At 39.2% G+C, this 21,212-nt stretch overlaps 1 protein-coding gene across 1 annotated transcript in view; it reads left to right on the top strand.

Moving 5' to 3' along the window:
* Rasa2 (RAS p21 protein activator 2) overlaps positions 1-21,212 on the top strand; it is a 114,437-nt gene that overhangs the window by 20,688 nt on the left and 72,537 nt on the right. The window contains exons 2-4 of the mRNA XM_059268400.1: positions 3,104-3,221; positions 8,888-8,991; positions 13,503-13,597. Of these exons, the coding sequence (XP_059124383.1) occupies positions 3,104-3,221; positions 8,888-8,991; positions 13,503-13,597 (317 nt within the window). The remainder of the gene's footprint in view (positions 1-3,103; positions 3,222-8,887; positions 8,992-13,502; positions 13,598-21,212) is intronic.

The following is a 21,212-nucleotide window of genomic DNA, read 5'->3' as shown; positions in this document are numbered from 1 at the left end:
GGTCCTGAGTGGGAGAGAGAACCCTGGTGGAAGGGCTAGCTCTAGATGAAGAGAGGATTCTGGTTTCTTACTTGTTTTTCCTGTAGGGAACTGTTTCACTTATAAATACTATCTCGTTTTAGTTAGTTTGGGAATCATTTACACAGTGAGATTCCCTGATTCTCATTTACTTGGGATGAATGTAACTTTGTTTATAATGACTCAGTGGTAATTTCATTTTTTTCTAGTCTCCAATAATAAATTTAATAATAATGAATATTTTATTGTTGCCTTTCCGTAGACTCTTTTTTCCTTCTTTCCTTTCCTTTTCTTTTTAGACAGGGTCTAATGATGTAGTGCCTTGGTTGGGGTGGAACTTGCTATGTAGACCAGGCTGGTTTCAAACTCAGATCCTCCTGCCTCTGCTTACTGAGTGCTGGAATTAAAGACACACACCACCACACCTGGCTCTTTGATTTTAAGTTTTAAAAATTATTTGTTTACTGAATTTTTTTATAAATGCTTCTTAAGTTTCTGGTAGACTTTATAACATATTCACTTTTATAGCTGTTAGTTAAGCAGAAAGAACCCGAACCTTCATTAGAAAAACTGTTCTACAGTGATTTTCTGAAGTTATGTAATGCTTAGTAGGAGAGAAAGAGAGACATTGATCTCATGATTCTTAGAGTAATTAATGTTCTTTCCTTTAGGAAGCTACCCTGTTTTCTTTTAAAAGCTTATTTGTCCGTTTATTTATTACATGTGTTGGGGTAGGGATGGGATATATGTATATACTATGGCATGTATGTAGAGGTCAGAGGACAACTTTTAGGAGTCAGTTCACTTTGCTTTTGAAGCAGAGTCTTTCTTGTCTGGCTCAAGAGCTGCTGGGTGGTTCCCCTCTTACTGTAGAAATGCTGGGAGCAGCCTGACAGCAGTGAAGCACGCCTTTAATCCCAGCACTCGGGAGGCAGAGCCAGGCAGATCTCTGTGAGTTCGAGGCCAGCCTGGTCTACAGAGTGAGATCTAGGACAGGCACCAAAACTACACAGAGAAACCCTGTCTCGAAAAACAAAACAAAAACAAACAAACAAAAAGAAATGCTGGGAACATTTCATGTGCACCCCTCCATCCAGCTATTTAGGATTGCACACAAATGTTTTCACCCACTGAACTTTCTTGCTGGCCCCTTCCTTACTTTCTTTTATTTGTACATGGTGTGTATTTCAGTGCATAGACTTGTGTTTGTCCATTTGGTACATGAATAGCTCACAAGAACTTCAAAGCTTGACTTACTGCGTTTTTTATTCCTTCAACAAATAAGCCACCGGATGTTTACTGTTTTAGATCTCAATTGAGCATTAGCGAGTTCTCAGACCTCATATAGGAGCTGCAAAAACTCCTAACAGAAGTTCAGTCAGTTACAAATGCTCTCACAGAGACCAAACAGAAGAGTAGGGTAGCAGGATTGTGTGCTTTAGACAGACTAATCAGGGAAAGGGTTTCTGACGTGTCATTTGAGCTGAGACGTGAATGATAAGAATGTATCAGCCATGTAAAGAGTAGAGAGATCCAGGAAGAACTCATAATAAACTTGACATGGCTGAGGAATGGAGGAAAAGTGAACACTGGGGAGAACAAACGAAGAAAGAATCAGAAGGGATACTTGGGGCTCTATGGTTTAGAGATGAGCTTTTGTTCTCAGACAAAGGGTACGATTTGGAGCAGAGGAGTGACTGATTTGAGTCTGATGAAAAGATCACTCTTGGTCTGAATTATGGTTCTGTGGCAGAGTACTTATCTACCATGTATTCATGGAGAAGGCTTGGGTCTGATCCCCAGCATTGAAAAGAAAAGATCACATCTTTTGGTGAAGAATAGAGTGTAGGAGAGTAATAGAAGCAAAGACACCAGTTAAGATATTGCCATGCTTGTCTGAACAAAAAAGTTACAGTGCTTGATTTGGGTGATACTGGTACAGGAAAGAAGTCATTAAATTTTAGATTTTATCTTTTTAAAGATTTTCTGGATTTGCTAATGAACTGGATGTATAAGAAAGTGGCAGAAAGATGATAAGGGAGAGAGAAATAATGGTAGACTAAGGGAAGAGCTTGTAGAAGAGGAAATAAGATTTTTTTCTAGGACTTTTACATTTGAGATACCTACTGTATATCCAGAGAACATTTACATTTGGCATGGAGGAGGGAAGTCACGCCTGCAGACACAGAACTGGAAGCCACTAGCATTAACACTATGCTGCAGGAGTTTATAGAAAAAAAGAAGGGTAGTCCAGAACTGAGCCCTGAGGCAGTTACGGCATTGTAGTGAGAGGAGGGTGAGCAGAGTGGAAGACATAGGAGGAAAGCCAGAAATAGGATGTTGTAGAATCCAAGAGCAGGGAGCTCATTAAATGTTCACACTGTTAGTGACGCTGCAAGGGTGGCTATAGGAAGAACAAGATTGAACATAGGATTTAGTAAGCCAGCATTTATTGACATTGGTGACCTTGATTAAAGTAGTGTCACACTGGGATCAGGAGCTGATTAGAGAGGGCCAAAGAGTGGATGGAAAGTGAGAAAGGATTCTAGAAGTGGAGGTTTGGCAAGGAGAAGAGGTGGGATTAAGGATGATTATTTGCTTCTTTTGTTTGTTTTAATGGGGAAATGTTTTTTGTGTGCTGATGAGAGAAATCTGGTAGAAAGGAAAGTTAATGCTGCTTCAGGAAAGGGATTAATTGCAGGAAAATTCTTGAGATGGTACTTGTTGGACAGAATGGAGAGTGAGTACCTTTTCATAGGGGAAGGATGCAGTGTTGTATTATGACCTCATGTGTCCAAACATAGCTTCTCCCTTCAGTCTTTTTTGTTTTCAAGCATTTAGGCTTTTTCTTTTAATTAAAAAAATACATTTTGCTACAGAGTTCTCAGGAAAAGTTCATCACTTTTTAGCCACATCTTCCAGTCTTACTAGTCTCCTTTAGACCACCTTGACCTTTCTTGATCACTAGTTCCTTTTTCTCTACTCCATATTATGCCTTCTTTCAGACTGAATTCATATACATATATAAGCCTTGGGTAGTATAAGGAAGGATATTTAATATCAATTTAAACTTTTGTGCCAACAGATGAAGCAAAAAATTTATTGCCATATCTTGGACCCAACAAAATGCGAGATTGTTTCTGCACTATAAATTTGGACCAAGAAGAAGTTTATCGCACCCAGGTTGTTGAAAAGTCTTTAAGGTTGGTAGAAAATAACAAATTACCATTCATTTGCTATGTATTCATAGTTTTATATATTTTCCAGATTTTTATGAAGTTGATGTTCTTGAACTTAAACTACTATTTTTATTTAAAGATTTTCTTTTCTATTATGAATTTATTTTTAGAATTACAGGATGTAAGCATTTGAAGGGCCTTGAATGTTCAGTAAGTTAGGCTAACAACATCAGCTCCTTAACAGTAGCTTTGGCTAGGGGTCATGTGGCATCTGCTTAATAATATTCTAGTCACCAAGAAGTTCATGCTTCCTAAGCAGTCTGCTTGGTCTTTGAACTGTTCTGACTCAGAAAGTGCTTATGTTTAATTGTTTAATGATTATTAAAATGACATCCAACCATGTACCAAGCTCTTGCTCAGTTCTGGGTTCTGTTTATTCATCTGCCTGTGAGAATGACATCAATGCAGTGCTTGCTTTCATGTGGCTTTTCATTGCCTTAGAAAGTATTTTTTCTTAGTTGTCCTAGGAGATCCCTTAGATTTTCTGGGGAACGAGTTTAGTCCATCTTTTATATGACACTATTAAATGTTTGAAAACTATTGTAAGACTTTAGTCTGTTTTTTGGGCTAAATTTTGCCTATTTATTTGAGCTTTCCTCAAAGTGCATCATTTTATTTCTCCAAAGAATAAATTAATTCTTAAAGTTTATAGAAGTTGGAGCTAGAGAGATGACTTAGTTGGTAAAGTACTTGATGCCTGAATATGAGGATTGCTGTTCCATCCCCAGCACCCATGTGAGAAAGTCAGGTGCAGTAGTTCCCACTTGCAGTCCTAGTGCTGAGGACATGGAGATGGGAGGATCCAAGGAACTGAATGGCCAGCTAGTATAGCCAAATTGTTCAACAAGAGCCTTTGTCTCAAAAAATAAGTTGGAAAATGATTGAAAAAGAAACCTGATGTCAACCTCTAACCTACACACACCCTCTACCCCTGCACCTACATATACACAAGAACACACACACACTCATACACACACACACACACACACACACACACACACTCACACTCACACTCACACTTGAAGTTAACTTAATAGTATATTATCAGGGGATAAGCCCTTGGTAGGTTGTTTTCATCTTTGGAAGTTAATTACACTTTGAAAGTATCACAGCAAATCCTTAATTTGCCTCCTCTGCCTTGTTGCAGTGTTTGTGGTTGTAATTCTGATTTAGGATTGTGTTAAAGCCAGGTGTCATGACACATGCTTTCAATCCCAGCAGGTCTCTGTTGAATCTGAGGCCAGCCTGGTCTACATAGGAAGTCCCAGGCCAATCGGGGCTACGTAGTGAGAGCCTGTCTCAAAAACAAACAACAACAAAAAAAAACAAAACAAAACAAAAAACCCACCACCACCAAACTGCTGAAAAGATAGTCTTCAGGGACAAAGCAATCAAGGATTCTGGGAGTTGTTGGAACAAGCCTGGTGAATGAAACAGTTGTTGTAACTTGTATTTCATTCCATTAGATTTCTGGAATATGTTTTGGTACTGTGTTTACCCTTCTCCTTATTCTTGCCTGTCTTCCCCTCTGAAGTTTGCCTGTGTCTCCTTTCCTTTTCTTCCTTTCTCTTTCTCCTCTTTCTTACACCTTCCCTTCCCCTTTCTTCCTCTCCTCTTCCTCGGCACACAGTGTCTTGCTATATGTAGCCCAGTTTGGCTTTGAACTCTTACTCCTCCTACTTCAGCCTCTTGAAATGCCTGTGTTGTAGGCATACCCCTCTGCATGCCCTTTTATGTCTTTTGGTTCTTATAAGTTTGAACTCTTCATAGGGAAAGTATTATATAAAACTAAAGTAGGTCAATGTAGAGAGTTAGTAGTTTGTAAAGATGTCAGCTGTTGAGCTTGACAGCTTGAGTTTAGTACCTGTAGTTGGAGTTTTTATGTGCCCCAGCAGTTGCTCCCAAATATCTACTCAGAGACTTATCATTGATTATGAATGCTTGGCTGATAGCTCAGGCTTTTTACTAACTAGCTCTTAGAACTTAAATTAACCCATTTCTATTAATCTATGTGCTACTCCGAGGCTTGTGACTTTTACCTCTCCTGTATGTCTTGCTTCCTTTCCTTCTGGCTGGTGACTCCTCTCACTCTGCCTTTCTTCTTCCCAGCATTCTCTCTGCCCCCAAAATCCTGCCTAGCTATTGGCCAGTCAGCTTTTTATTAACAGAGCAATACATATTTATGGTGTGCAAATATTATTCTATAGCAAGTACCCAGAGCCCACATGGGGAAAGGAGAGAACCAACTCCCACTGGTTGTTCTCTGACTTCACAGTTGTTCCCCCTTAAAAAAGAATAAATAGTAGCCCATAAAGCTTGGGAGTAATACACTTCAAAGATTTTTGTCATAAGTCATATACCTATATTGATGTTTTTCACATTTGTGCATACAAATTCATACATGTCTTTTTTATTTACATTTATAAATGATATAATGTCACCAAAAGTCTGAATAATTTGTCACGTAATGAACGAAGTTAAAGGCACAGCAGGGATTTGAGACCTGAAATTATTTAAATTTCAGTCTGTTACAACAATTTTATATCACAAGATATTCAGTGATAAAACTAAGTAAGTTGGGTACTTGTAGTTTGTAATATGTAGCCATATATATGAAAATAACCGGAATTAGCTTATATTTTTTTAACCTTTAACTTTTCTGAATTTTTGTGTAGCAGAAAATGATGAAATCAGTTTTCTTTATTTCTTTATCCACCTTTAAAAATAAGAAAATAATTTGAAAGATAATTTAAAGCTAGCAGTGTTGTTACCATAGACACTTAAGAGTATAGCTAGTTAGATTAGGTAATTTTTTTTTTTCTTTTGAGACAAGGTTTCTCTGTGTAGCTTTGCGCCTTTCCTGGAACTCACTTGGTAGCCCAGGCTGGCCTCGAACTCAGAGATCCGCCTGGCTCTGCCTCCCGAGTGCTGGGATTAAAGGTGTGCGCCACCACCGCCTGGCTAGATTAGGTAATTCTTAGTTTCTGAGTGTCAGACTCTTATTTTTCCTTTTAGAATGGGGCAAAACAATCTGTTTTAAAAACCTTTCCACATCTTGATTTTATTATAATGTTCTCAATATTTGTATAAGTTGCGATCAATCATTCAGCTGAAAGTAACTACACGGTAGATCTAACTTCTCCCTCCAAGTTTTTTCTTTTTGTTCTTGATCTTTAGTTTTTATAACTTTGAATTATGAAACAGAAAATAGTATAGAATTCCCAAAAGAATTATGTAATATATTCTGCTTTTAAACATCTCTAAATCAAAGCAAAACCCCTAATAATTAAGAAATTTAAAATATGAGAAGACTCAGATATTTCATAAAAGATGATATACAAATGTCTTGAAGACACATGAAAAGAGATCAAGCACCGTTAATCATCAAGAAAACACAGTCTAAAACCATTTTGTCAATATTAGGATTTAATCAGTAATGTAATGATAGAGCTTTCACCAGTTGACTTACAGTGTGATGGGGTAATTGCCGAGGGTGCAAGGGAAGTTTCTGGGAGATAGGTTTTATTTTTTTCCTTTTTTTTTTCAGAGCCGAGGACCGAACCCAGGGCCTTGTGCTTGCTAGGCAAGCACTCTACCACTGAGCTAAATCCCCAACCCCGATAGGTTTTATTTTTAATTCAGTCTTTGAAAATTCTGTCTTTGGAATTTCTTTTGGGACCACCAGCCCCCAAATAACGACACAGAGATTTATTATTAATTGTGAAAGCTTGGCCTTAGCTTAGGCTTTTTCCCAACTAGCTCTTATAACTTGTTAACCTTTTTCTATTAATCTACATTTTGCCATGTGGCTTTTTACCTCTTCTCCATTCTGTATGTCTGAATTCCTCCGTGTCTGACTCCCTTCATGTCTTGCTGGTGACTCTGATGCACCTGGATTCATTCTTCTCTCTGCCTGAGAAAGTTCTGCCTAACCTCTCCTGCCTAGTTATTGGCCATTCAGCTTTTTATTAAACCAATCAGGTGCCTTAGACAGGCAAGGTAAAACAGCGACACATCTTTACAGTTTGCTCAAATATCTTGCAACAATTCTATACATGAATGTATTGTTTTTAAATCATATCCCTTGCACACCCTCTGAACACCTTCCCATAAGTTCTCCTATTTTCGTTTATGTATGTGACCCACTGAGTTCAGTTAGGTCTGCTTGCATAAGCATGAGTAGGACATGATTTCCTGGAGCACGAGCAACTAACCAACAGCTGCACCACTGAAGAAAATGATTTCCTTTTCTAGTAGTCATTAACTGCCAGTGGGGCCTCCTAGACCCTTCTCCAACAGTGATGAGTCAGTTGATAAAGTGCTTCCTTGAAAGCATTGAGAACTTCATTTTAGATACTTAGCAACCCATGTAAAAAGCCAAACACTAGTGGTGTAATCCCAAGACTGAGGATGTGGAGACAAGAGGATCCCTGGGACTTGCTGGCCAGTCAGAATAGCCAAATCAGTGAGCTGCAGGTTCAGCTAGAAACCCTGTGTCAAAAATAAGGTAGAGACAGATAGAGGAAGATGTTCAATTTCAACTTCTGAACTCTATACTGATGCACACATTCACACATATGTACACACAAATCAAATCACTGAGTCTGGGGAGATAGCTCCGTCCGTAAAGCGTTTGTCATGCAAGCATGAAGACCTGAGTTGGGATCCTCAATACCTGTGTAAAAAGCTGTTTGCCATGGCATGAAAATGAGCCAGGCCTGTAGGAACAGGAAAATCCAGACTCGGGCAAAGACCCTGTCTCAAAAAATAAGGTGGAGACAGATTGAAGAAGACACTCAACATTGATAGACTCACACCTGCACACATATGTGCACACATACACACACATAGAAAGAATTCTTATCACTGGACTAAGAATATAGCTCAGTGGTAGAGTACTTGCCTAGCATATACAAGGCTCCAAGTCTAGGTCCTGGACTCCCTCAACCCTGTAAAACTAGTTGTTTGTGTAAGGTACTATTGGGAGCATAAGGGAACTTTCTAAGGTGGTAACAGTGTTCTATATTTTGATTGGTGTGGAAGCTACACAGGTTTGTAAGTTTATCAAAAGCCACCAACCTCCATAGATCAGATTTGATAATATATAGTTTATAAATAATTTGGGAAAGATAATGAAAATATTTAATATTCAATATACATTTGAAAATATTTTATATAGCATTATCCATTTTAGGTGTTAAGTATTATTGTGATCAATACAACTTTATGTAGTTATATATTTCTAAGATAATAATATGAATGGCTTTGTTCTTGACTCTCATTTAGGTCTACTTTAGGTGAGCATGACCTAGGCAGTTACTAGATCTTCTGTCCACAGGACTTTCTGAAAAACTGTATGTTTAGAATTCTTTTAACACCTGAGGTCTTTTTAGTTCAGCTTAATTTGTTTAGGATCTCAATACTAAAACAATATTGAGAATAATTTTGGGGTTTTTGAAGTTCTTTTCTAAAGAATTTTAGTTTATAATTTCATTGATGTTTATTGAAAGTGACATTTGAATATGATTTTATTTAACAGGACCATTTTAATAGTGGTAGTAATGAATTATTTAATAGTAATAATAAATTATATATTATTTGGCATAATGAGCTTTCTCTTTTCTCTCTAGACCATATTTCAGTGAAGAATTTTACTTTGAAATTCCAAGAACTTTCCAGTATTTGTCGTTTTATGTTTATGATAAGAATGTCTTACAAAGAGATCTTCGTATAGGTAGGTACAATTCATAACTTTTGTTTGTTTGTTTGAGACAGGGTTTCTCTGTGTAGCTCTGGCTGTCCTGGAACTCACTTTGTAGACCAGGCTGTCCTCGAATTCACAGAGCTCCGCCTGCCTCTGCCTTCTGAGTGCTGGGATTATCAAGATAAAATATTTGTAAAATGTGGGTGCTTAGAATCAAACCCAAGTCCTCTGAAAAATAAATCATTGCTCTTGAATGCTGAACCATTTCTTCAGCTCCCTGCCCTCCTTTATTCCCCGTGAAGATTATGTCACTATATTTTCCAGACTGGTCTTGAACCTGGTGGACTCAAAGGATCATCCTATCCCAGTCTCCTTAGTAGATGGCATTACAGCATGCTCCATCAGCCCTGATCTATCACATTTGTATTGTAGATGTCTATAGACTTGTATTCTTTCTCATCACTATAGTCAGAAGTTTTCCTGTGTCCAGCCTGGCTCTGAGCAGTCCAGACAAATCTCTCTCACCCTTTTCCTGCAGCCGCTTATAAAATAATCACTCAGAGGCTTAATATTAGTTGTAAATTATATAGCCTATGGCTCAGGCTTCTTACTAGCTAGCTCTTATAACTAAACTTAGCCCATTTCTATTAATCTATATGTCACCTCGTGTTCTGTGGCGTTACCTGTATGCCATTACATGCTGCTCCCCAGACAGTGGGATGGCGTCTCCTCCACCTCTGCCTTTCTTCTTCCTGACTCTTTCCTGGATTTCCTGCCTGCCTCTAAGCTGCCTTGCCATAGGCAAACAGCTTTATTTATCAACCAATCAGAGCAACACATATTCACAGCATACAGAAAGACATCCCATAGCACTTCCCCTTTTCTTTCTAATAAAAAAGGAAAGTTCTAATTTTAACATAGTAAAGTTACATGTAGAGAACAGTTATCAAGCAGGAATTACAATTACAATATCTAAAAGGCAGGGAATTCAAGCAGAGAGACAAAAAAAGGAGAGGCACAGGCAGAGAGTTGCTAGCCTGCTGCCCCAGGAACAACATGCCAGCAGACTGGTAAGCCACAGAACACATGGCAAAACATAGACTAATAGAAATGGATTAAGTGAAGATGTAAGAGCTAGCTAGCAAGAAGCCTGCCATATGCCATGCAATTGGTAATTAATAAAAGCCTCTGAGTAATTATTTTATAAGCGGCTGTGGGACTGCAAGCCGGGCCGGACTGGAGAAAAACTTTTCAACTACACATCACCATGACAAGTTCCTGACAGAAGAGACTTGAAGGAGGAAGGAGAGACTGTGGCTTAAAGTTTTACGGGATTTGTCATGAAGAGAAAGGCACAGCAGTGGGGTGGCTCAGGCTTGGTCACTGGGAGCATAAAGTGGCAGGTTCATCCTGGCAGTTGACCAGGGAGCAGGGAGCATGGGACAAGAACTAGGTCTCAAATGCCTGCTCTAGATACTTGTCTCTGTCAGTTAGGCACCAAACCTCCCCAGACAGCACTAGCTGAGGGCCAGGTGTTTAAAATACGTGAGCTGTGGGGAAGGATTTCAGAGTTGAACCATAAAATATGCTAGCTTTTGTCACTTCCGCTGCTGAATACTTGTTCTTTCAAATTCTTTTCTGCCTCAGAGCTTATTGAAAGTCAACAAAGAGACATTTTCATGGTAGTGCGTTTTCTTTTATTTTCTTCTGTTTGTTTTTATGAGAGAGAGAAAGCCAGCCATGCACATGCATGCGTGCACCAGTGGTTTGCATGTCTAGATCAGAGGACAACTTGTAGGCATCTGTCTTAGTCAGTGTTCTCTTGCTATGAAGAGATGCCATAACCATTGGAAAACATTTAGTTGGGGCTGGCTTCCAGTTCAGAGGTTTAGTCCATTATCAGCATGGCGGGAAACATGGCAGATGCAGGCAGACATAGTGCTAAATTTGGACCTGGTGTGAGCATTTGAAACCTCAAAGCCTACTCCCAGTGACACAATTCCTCCAATAGGCAACACCTATAAGGCCACTGTGTGAGCCTATGAAAGAAAGCCATTTTCATTCAAACCACAAAAGCAAATGCTGTCTCCTTCCACCATGTAGGTCCTGGGGATTATGATCAACACCATCTCAGTGGCCACAGAGTTGTTTTCTTATGTCTGCTTCTTAACTTTCATACACTCTTTCTTCTTCCTAGAAGCCTCTTATTTATATTTATAGATCCCCTCTTAGGCTGCATCCTCAGTTAAATTAAACATTTGCCGGATACTTATATGGAGCATACAAAAGGTGGAGTTCCGAAGATAATATAAGACACGTTGCTTCCATTTTATCTGAGAGGCAGCCTTGTTCTCTAATATTCAGCTTAAGTATGCTTTACTGGAAATACTAGGACTAGAAGTGTTTGAGACTTTGGAGTTTTGACATACTTTTGTAGAATTTTTTTCCAATTGCTCATCCATAGTAGAAAAAAATCCCAAATCTAATTTTTTTTTTTAAATGTTGCATTGATGTTCAGAATGTCTTAGATTTCAGAGCCTTTTAGGTTTCAGCTTTTTTGGATTAGGGATGGTCAACCTATAGTATAATAGAGTTTGTTCTGGAGATGTGAACAGTATACTTAGGAATCACAGAAGAGAAAAGAACCAGTTTTGTTTAATGCAAACCACAGCATGCACATGCCAAAACACACATGTGTGCATGCATGTGTGTGCACAGTGCCCCCTCTCCAATATAAAAAAAAATATAAAACAGTTAACGGAGACTCTTAACAAGGTAGGAAAAGGAAGCGCAGTAGCAGGTCATAGTACCTGACAGGTGAAGATGAGGAGGGATGAGTGCTGTGTCTGGGATGTTAGTTCTGTGTTGGTGTTGATGTTAATGGGATGTTGTTAGGAGAAGAATGATAAGAAAGCACAGCTAGGAATGTACATTGGAGTCAAGCTGTGGTACAAAGCATTTCAGCTTTCAAAAACTATGAAATTTAAACTTTATTCTGTAGATAATGATTTTGAACCTTTTAAGAATATAGTGGTTCTGTATAGTTGTCTGAATGAATCCTCGTATTTTTATGTACTCTTGTTTGTTGATTTTGTAGTTTGGAAATCATAGACAATAGGTAGTTAGGGTTTAGAATAGGGTGAGACTGGGGCATGGAGACAGTGAAGATGCTGTTATGTGAGGTGAATGGGGCATTGGCATCAGAAATGCTAAGAGGGAGTGCTTTAGAGGGGTCAGATAGGACTTAGGGACCAAAGGGTGAAAAGGATGTGAGGGGAGGTGGTATTTCTGTGGTTGTTATTAACTGAGTAGGAAACACTGGAGGAACGTTCAAGTTTGAGGGACATGTTGAAAGGGGAGAATGGACTTTGGTTTCAAACAAATTAAACTTGTATTACCTGAGAACTTAGGAGCTGCTCTGGATTGAGCAAAAGTACCTGGGAGCAAATGAGGAGGGTTTCTGGTATCAAGAGTCCCCAGTGAACACTGATAAGACATTATCAGAAGGTAGGAAGAGGGATAGGAGAGATTAATACCTATCACATACTGCAAGATCTTTCAATGTCAGAGAGGTAGAGTAAGGATTTGAAAGAAGCTGTTGGTTATTACCAGCATTCTGAGAGTAACTGATAATTAACTGCATGTTGCTAAGATGCTCTGTGTTTTCATTTCCCTTTACATATCCTATAGTCTTCATTTAGTGTTTCTTGACAAGGCCTTTAATATTTATTTCAGTAAATAATAATGATTTACTGCTGTGGGATGGTCTGTATGTCAAGTGTGTTGCTGATTGGTCAATAAATAAGTCACTGATTGGCCAGTGGCCAGGCAGGAAGTATAGGCGGGACAGGGAGGAGAATAAAGCTGGGAAGTGGAAGGCTGAGTCAGAGAGACACTGCCAGCCACCACTATGAGAAACAGCATGTGTAGATGCCAGTAAGCCACGAGCCATGTGGCAAGGTACAGACTAATAGAAATGTGTAGCTTGAGTTTTCCTGCCTGGCCCACAGTCAGGACAAATCTCTATCACCTGCCAGTCCCACAGCCTCAGACCCGACCAAGTAAACACAGAGACTTATGTTGGTTACAAACTGTATGGCCATGGCAGGCTTCTTGCTAACTGTTCTTACAGCGTAAATTAATCCATTTCCATTAATCTATACCTTGCCACATGGCTCGTGGCTTACCGGCATCTTCACATGCTGTTTCTCATCGTGGCGGCTGGCAGTGTCTCTCTGACTCAGCCTTCCACTTCCCAGCTTTATTCTCCTCCTTGTCCCGCCTACACTTCCTGCCTAGCCAGTGGATTAAGGTTTAAGCAGGAGGATTACCCTGAGTTCAACTCTATCTTGAGCTATATAACAAGTACCAGGACAGCTAGGGCTACATAGCAGCATCCTATTTCAAAGAAAGGGGTGGTGGTAGATTTTTATATCAACAGATTCAAGTCTAAAGTGTATTCAACAAAGTATATAACACTGCTTATGAGTCACAAGATTGTATAAAATATGTTTTCTCATCATCTTATTTATTTTCTGTAGGAAAAGTAGCCATCAAAAAAGAAGACTTATGTAATCACAGTGGTAAAGAAACTTGGTTTTCACTGCAGCCTATTGACTCGAATTCAGAAGTTCAGGTAAGTTAAGTACTACAAGAGATTGTTTTGTTTTGTTTTGTTTTTCAGAGCTGAGGACCGAACCCGGGGCTTTGTGCTTGCTAGGCAAGCACTCTACCACTGAGCTAAATCCCCAACCCCAAGAGATTGTGACATACAGAAAATTGAGTGAAAACTAACTAATTATACTAGTTTATGCTGCTAGAACTTGTTATACCTTATTTTAAGTTCTAATGCCACACATTATAGACCTTCAGGTAATAGAGAGCTGGAAGGAAGTAGCTTTTCCATGCATAAAAATAAGGTATGAATGGTGAGATAGCTCACTGAGTAAAGATGCTTGCTGCTAAGCCTAATGACCCCTGAGTTCAATCCCCAGAGCCCCTGTAAAGGTAAACAGAGAGAACCATCTCTTACCTCTGACCTCAATACACATTCATGGCACCTACACACATACACATACATGTACATACATGTATTCATAGAGGACTAACCACAAAATAAAATCTAACAGACATATTTAAAGAAGGTATTCATGAGCAAAGAACAATATATACATATATAGAAATGCCACAGTGAAATCCGTTAATAAATGCAATTGATGTGCATTGATTAAAAAAAAAGTAGTGTGGCTGTATATACCTATAAGTTTAAGAGTTTTGTTTGTTTGTTTTTGAGACAGAGTCTCTCCATGTAGCCCTGGCTGTCCTGTAGCACACTATGTAGACCAGGCTGGCCTGGAACTCATAAAGGTCCACCTGTCTTTGCCTTCCAGTACTGAGATTAAAGATGTGTGCTACCACATTCAGCAAGAGGACATTTCCTTTATTTCTGAGTCCCAGTCACAAATTACTGCTTTTTTTAAAATGAGGAAAAAATTTTAAAGGAAAAGATGTTTTGTTAACTCTAACCTTTTGGGGAATACATGGAAGTTTGGTTCTCATTAGGATGCTTTTATTCCATTTCTAATAAACTAGACTTGGAAAAAATGTTACTTTTTTTTTGTTTTTTTTTTTGAGACAGGGTTTCTCTGTGTAGCTTTGGGCCTTTTCTGGAACTCGCTTTGGAACCAGGCTGGCCTCAAACTCACAGAGATCCGCCTGCCTCTGCCTCCCCAGTTCTGGGATTAAAGGCATGCACCACCACCACCCGTCCAAAATGTTACTTATTTAAACCATGCCTGGGTCTGCAGTGCACAGCCTTCATTCCCACCTCCCTGCCCTGTTCACCTCTTTGTTTGAAAGGGTATCACTATGCTTGTTAGTTTCTTTTTTCTTGCCAAAATAAAAGGCCTCATATAGATTCTGTATGTGAACAGAAATGTATGTTTAGCCAAGTAGTTGAAGTTTCTAGAAAACTTGAATTTCTATGACTTAGAAATTATTTCTAAGAGAATCTTTTTTTTTTTGTAACCCTATTTATTAAATACAGTAATGATTTTGAAATCATTTCTAAGAGCATAACTGCAGTCGGGATTCTTCTTCTCTTAAGGAGGCAATAATTCACCACTAGGACTCAAACAGGTGTTTAAGACAAGGGGAAAAAACATACCCACAGATACTTTTGCGAATAAAGTGTGTCTCCATTTTCTCATAACCATTCATGCAATCTCCGTGATTAAATTCTCAAAAAAATAAGTATTGTGTGCTGAAATCCCTTAAGTACAAAAGATAGCCAAGACTTTTTGTTTAATCTACTCCACCCCATTTTAATATTCTTTTCATTTGGCCATAAGTATTTAGATCCCAGGGGTACAGCATTGTTAATGACCCAGGTGAGAAGCAATGTGAGGAAGTAGAATGGGCTGGAATTAGAAGTCAGAAAACTTTTATTTGGTGTCTTATATGGTCATTTTAATGATCTTGAATTTCTGTAAAATGAGAATAAAACTCACCATATTTGGCTCATACGGCATGAGAAGATACTTTAAAATTATTAATTTTGAGCTGTGTTGTGGTTCAGTTTGGTAGAATGTTTGACTAGCATGCACAAAGCCCTGGATGTGATCCCCAGTATCACAGAAACTGAACATTGGTGTAAGCCTGTAATCCCAGAACACAGGAAGTGAAGGCAGGATTTTAAGGCCAGCCAGGCCGCATAAAGTCTTGTTTTTAAAATAAACAAACAACTTGTTGATTTCTATACAAATGTAAATTTTTTAACGCCTATCAGTCTGGTGGTATCCTGGTTAGGGTTTCTATTGCTGTGATGAAACACTGTGACCAAAAAAAGCAAGTTGGGGAGGAAAGAGTTTATTTGGCTTACACTTCCATATTGCTGTTTATAGTAGTTTGAATGAAAATGGCCCCATAGGCTCATAGGAAGTGGCACTATTAGGAAGTGTGGCCTTGCTGGAGGAAGTGGGTTGTTCGGAGTGGGCTTTGAGGTCTCTGATGCTTAAGGTAGGCCCAGTGTGGCATTCTCTTGCTGCTGCCTGCAGATCAAGATGTAGAACTCTCAGCTCCTCCATCATCATGTCTGCCTACATGCTGCCATGTTTCTTGCCGTTACGATAATGGACTAAGCCTCTTAATTATAAGCCAGCCCCAATTAAATGTTTTTCTTTATTATGGTTGCCATGGTCATGGTATCTCTTCACAGCAGTAAAACCCAAACTAAGACACTATTCATCATCAAAAGAAGTCAGGGCAAGAACTCAAACAGGACAGGAGCCTCAAGGCAAAGAGCTGATGCAGAGGTCATGAAGGGATGCTGCTTACTGTCTTGCTCTTCGTGGCACGCTCAGCCTGCTTTCTTATAGAACCCAGGACCACCTGTACAGGGATAGCACCACTCACAATGGGCTGGGCCCTCCCCTATCAATCACTAATTAAGAAAATGCTCTACAACTGGATCTTATGGGGTCCTTTTCTCAATTGAAGTTCCCTCCTTTCAAATAACTCTAGCTTGTGTCAAGTTTACATAAAACTAGCCCACACAGGTACCTTTCTTATGTAGCCTTACAAAATTACCAACTTTTTCTTTTTTGACACATGGTTTAATACATTTTCCATACACAATCCCCATAAGATTTTGCGTATGGTGTTAGCCTTTTTGGAGATGGTGTTTACTGTGTGCCTGAGATTGGCGTCTACACACCTTAGAAACCTCCCTAGTGTTGGGGTTATAGGCACGCATCCCTGCACCCATCTCATCTTTCTAATAGTTTGAACAAAAGGAAAGATAAGAAAAGGCTTTGAGATTTTGATCTGAAATGTATTAAAAGATTCATTACAATTTATTTGTTAAGTGCATTCTTAACAAATAACAAATAAAGTTAATAACCAGCATAACTTTTCTGAAGGATTTAAGAGTTTAGTTCTGAAAACATAGGGCTCTATAGAGTATTCTTTATGTAGTACTTGGAGATGGCACTAAAAACTCATACTGTGGTGCAGGCTTTTGACAGTATATATATAAAACTGTTGCCGGGCGGTGGTGGCGCACGCCTTTAATCCCAGCACTCGGGAGGCAGAGCCAGGCGGATCTCTGTGAGTTCGAGGCCAGCCTGGTCTCCAAAGCGAGTTCCAGGAAAGGCGCAAAGCTACACAGAGAAACCCTGTCTCGAAAAAAACAAAAAAAACAAAAAACAAACAAACAAACAAAAAAACTGTCACCTCTGAAACAGGAAAATACTTGAAGTTGCATTTGTGTTTTATATATATAGTATCAGCATTTAAAATTTTAGTACTGTTTCATTTCATGACCATTAGTCATTAACCTTTGCAGAACTTTTCTCTTAAATGGTAATTAGCAAGATTTACCCGATATTTAAAATATATTTTAAAAGAAGAATGCTGTAGGAGGTGGGAGGGATGGATAATACTTTTCAAGATAATATGAGGTCATTGGGAATATTATTATTTAGCCACAAACCAATCTGAGGATACCACATTAGCCTTGTTAGTATAAAAGATAGGAAAACGGCCCATAATTAATACAGAGCCTAATCTGTTAATGTTTGTTTGCCCTGTATGTTTTATAACTTTAAAAAAATAAAAAAATGACAATATAGAAAGTGATGAGAGTGAATTTAGCCAGGACTCAATCTAATGATTACTTTTAGTAATTACAAAAGTATGTACCAGGTACAACAATTAGCACTTAATGTATATTATATCATATAAGCACCAAGAGGTAGATAGTAGCAACCTCATTTTACAGATTATTTTAATAGGATTAAAAGATGCACTGACTTCTCCAGTTACAGTAACTGTGACTCCATTGGAGATCTGTATGACTCTTAATCACAGCATTGTACTGTCTTTCAGGAATGGGGGTGCATTAGAAAGTTCCTAGGGGGCTTTTTGAAGTGAATTGCAGGAACTTCCCTGTGAGTGGTAGTCATCAGGCATTTGCTCAAAAGCTGCATGTTAATTGGCTGTTAGGTTCTAACAATAGCAGACAAGATAAAAATTCATGTAAGTTAAAAGTGAACTTTGGCCGGTGGCCTATGCCTTTAATCCCAGCACTTGGGAGGCAGAGCCAGGCGGATCTCTGTGAGTTCGAGGCCAGCCTGGTCTCCAAAGCGAGTTCCAGGAAAGGCACAAAGCTACACAGAGAAACCCTGTCTTGGAAAAAAAAAAAAAAAAAAAGGTGATCTTTGAAGTGACTATAAATTCTCATAAAACGGTTGACTGCCACAGAGAAAGTTTTTATTTGGGGCTCTGATGAGTGAGCACTGTGTGTCCTGTCCTCCTTAGCAGTAGACCCCAGCCCTGCAACAGTGCATACTGGAAGGCAGGTGGGACCGAGATCTGCTGATTGATTTTTTTCTTTTCATATTTCTGTTCTGTTACCTTCCATTTTGCAGTAGATAGTTAATGTTTTCTTCTTTTACTCTCATTTTAACAACTTTATACTTGTAAATAAAGAGAAAAAATATTTGGGGGGGCTGTTATCGGGGAATTGTGTGTGATAGGTGTATGTGTGTGCAGGTGCTCATGTACATGTGAGCTTGTGCATTTAGAGGCCAGAGAATAACCTAGGGTGCCATTCCTCAAGATACTCCCTCTTGCTTTTTGAGATAGGGTCTCTCATTGGGACCTGGAGTTCACTAATTTGCTAGGCTTGCTGGTCAGTGAGTCCCAGGGATCTGCCTGTCTGCCTCTCTGGCATTGGGATTACAAGTACACAATATCATGTCCATTTTTTTAAAAAGTTATTTCTTTAATTTTTTGAGATAATATAATTACATTGTTTCCTCTTTCCTCCCTCTAAGCCCTCCCATATATCCCCCCTTGTTCTTTTTCAAATTCATGTTTTCTTTTTTTCATTAATTGTTGTTACATGCATGTGTACGTATGTATATGTGTATGTGTGTGTGTGTGTGTATTTAAGTTCATACTACAGCCTGCTCAATCTGTATAGTGTTGCCTGTATGTATATTTTTGGGGCCTGCCATTTGGTATCAGATAACCAGCTGGTGTGCTCTTCACTGGGGAGGACTATTTCTCCTGCTCTCAGCACTCCTCCTTAGGTGGCTGTAGTTCTCTGTTTGGGGTTGGCACCTCCTAGAGTACCCTCACCCCAAGCCCCATTGGCTTTCTGTTGGTGAAACTTTATGGGTGTACTTCAGGGTTTCTCTGTGTAGTTTTGGTGTCTGTCCTGGAACTCACTCTGTAGACCAGGATGGCCTTGAACTCACAGAGATCTGCCTGCCTCTGCCTCCTGAGAGCTGGGATTAAAGGCGTGCGCCACCTCCGCCTGGCTATGGGTGTACTTTCTAGCATTACTAGGAGACAAACTCCCTGATCCTCTGGCTCTCACAATCTTTCCACCCCCCTCTTTCACAATGACTAGGCCTTAGGTAAAGGAATTGTGTTGTAGATGTGTCTGTTGGGACTGGGCTCTATAGCTCTGCATTTTGTTGGTTATGGTTTTCTGTAAAGGTCTTGATCTGTTGTAAAGAGAAGTTTCCTGGATGTTTCAGATGAGGACTTCACTTATCTGTGAGTATCAGGGCAAATATTTAGAATGTAGTTAGACACTCGTCTCTTTACACACCCATTTTTCTGGGTAGGTGGTAGGGATTAAATGCCATCCTCATGCATATGTGGCAGGCGCTCTGCCAGCCACGCTACCTCCTCTGCCACATTTGAAGATTCTTAAAGATAAGATTTCACCCATTCTTTTTGTATGTGTAATGAGAATACATATCTCTTCCTTTGTTTCTTTCTGTGAATTTACTCTTCTGTTGACTAAAAAAAATGCAATATTCATCTTTAAGTTTCTGTGTCCATACAGCTTCCTCATTCTTAAAGATCTGACTCACAATTTGCAGAGAGAAGTTGGCTGAATTTGGGTCACTATCCACTGAAGTCTAATTTGATGTTGGAGGAAGCATAAGGCATTCTGGAGTTTGGGTTAGGCCTGTTTGTCTAGGGGGTTGTGTGGATGAAATGATTAGTTATCTCAGAGAGGGAGATGTTTAGTTTTCTATCGTTACCACTAATTAGTGTTTGTAACTCAAGTCATTACTGATAGTTGCTGCCCAAGGATCATTTATGAAATGAGGATCTCAGTGTAAAGGGTTGCCCTTGCTTATAAAGACACAGGAAGTGACACATGTAAATGTAGTTGAGTTCTTAAAGGAGATGATCCCTATTTGCATTTTTACCAAAACAGTTGAAATATTTTTTAGCCTTTTACTTTGCTACTTTATTATTGTAGTTATTAATTATTTTCTTTTCAGGAGTTCATGATAGCAGTATTTAATGAGTGCATTTTTTACCTTTTTGGACAGAATTTTAATTTAAAAAATTTATTTTATGTGTGTTGATGTTTTGCCTGTATGTATGTCTGTACCATATGTGTGCCCAGTGCCTGTGGAAGCCAGAAGGGTGAGTTACAGATGTTGTGAATTGCCATGTGGATGCTGGGATTTAAACCCAAGCCCTCTGCAAGAGCAGCCAGTGCTCTTAACTGCTGAGCCGTGTCTTCAGCTGTTTGACAACATTTTTAAAAAGAATATTTATTTATGTGTATGTTTCTGTGTCTGAGTATATGAATGTGTACCACATGTGTGCAAAGCCCACAGAAGTCAGAAGGGGGCATCAGATCCCCTGGAACGAGAGTTACAAGTGAGTGTGAGCACCACGTGGGTTCTGGGAGTCAAACCTGGGTCTTCTACACCAGCAGTGAATGCCCTTAACCACTCACTCTTTTTTTTTTTTTTTGGTTTTTCGAGACAGGGTTTCCCTGTGTAGCTTTGCGCCTTTTCCTGGAACTCACTTGGTAGCCCAGGCTGGCCTCGAACTCACAGAGATCCGCCTGGCTCTGCCTCCCGAGTGCTGGGATTAAAGGCGTGCGCCACCAACGCCCGGCCCCTTTTCTACCTTTTTAATGAAACACAAAAGTTTTTTTTCTTGTTTTTTGTTTTGTTTTGTTTTGTTTTGTTTTTTGTTTTTTGTTTTTGTTTTTGTTTTTTTTGCCATTCTCCCCTGTGGGTTGAACTGTTCTCTTAAACCATTAAAATATGCTTTTCAGACTCTACACTGAGTCTTAGAGAACACACAGATGCCTCTCACTACTTGGGACATTGTGCCACCAAGTTCACTGGGCGTTTCTAGTCTTCCTTTCCTTGACTTTTAATCAAGTCTTGATTCTGGCTGACTGCTTCTTTCAAAGCATTTCC

The sequence above is a fragment of the Peromyscus eremicus genome, chromosome 7 (assembly GCF_949786415.1).
Source record: "Peromyscus eremicus chromosome 7, PerEre_H2_v1, whole genome shotgun sequence".
Taxonomy (NCBI): domain Eukaryota; kingdom Metazoa; phylum Chordata; class Mammalia; order Rodentia; family Cricetidae; genus Peromyscus; species Peromyscus eremicus.
This window is presented reverse-complemented; position numbering and strand designations above follow the sequence as displayed.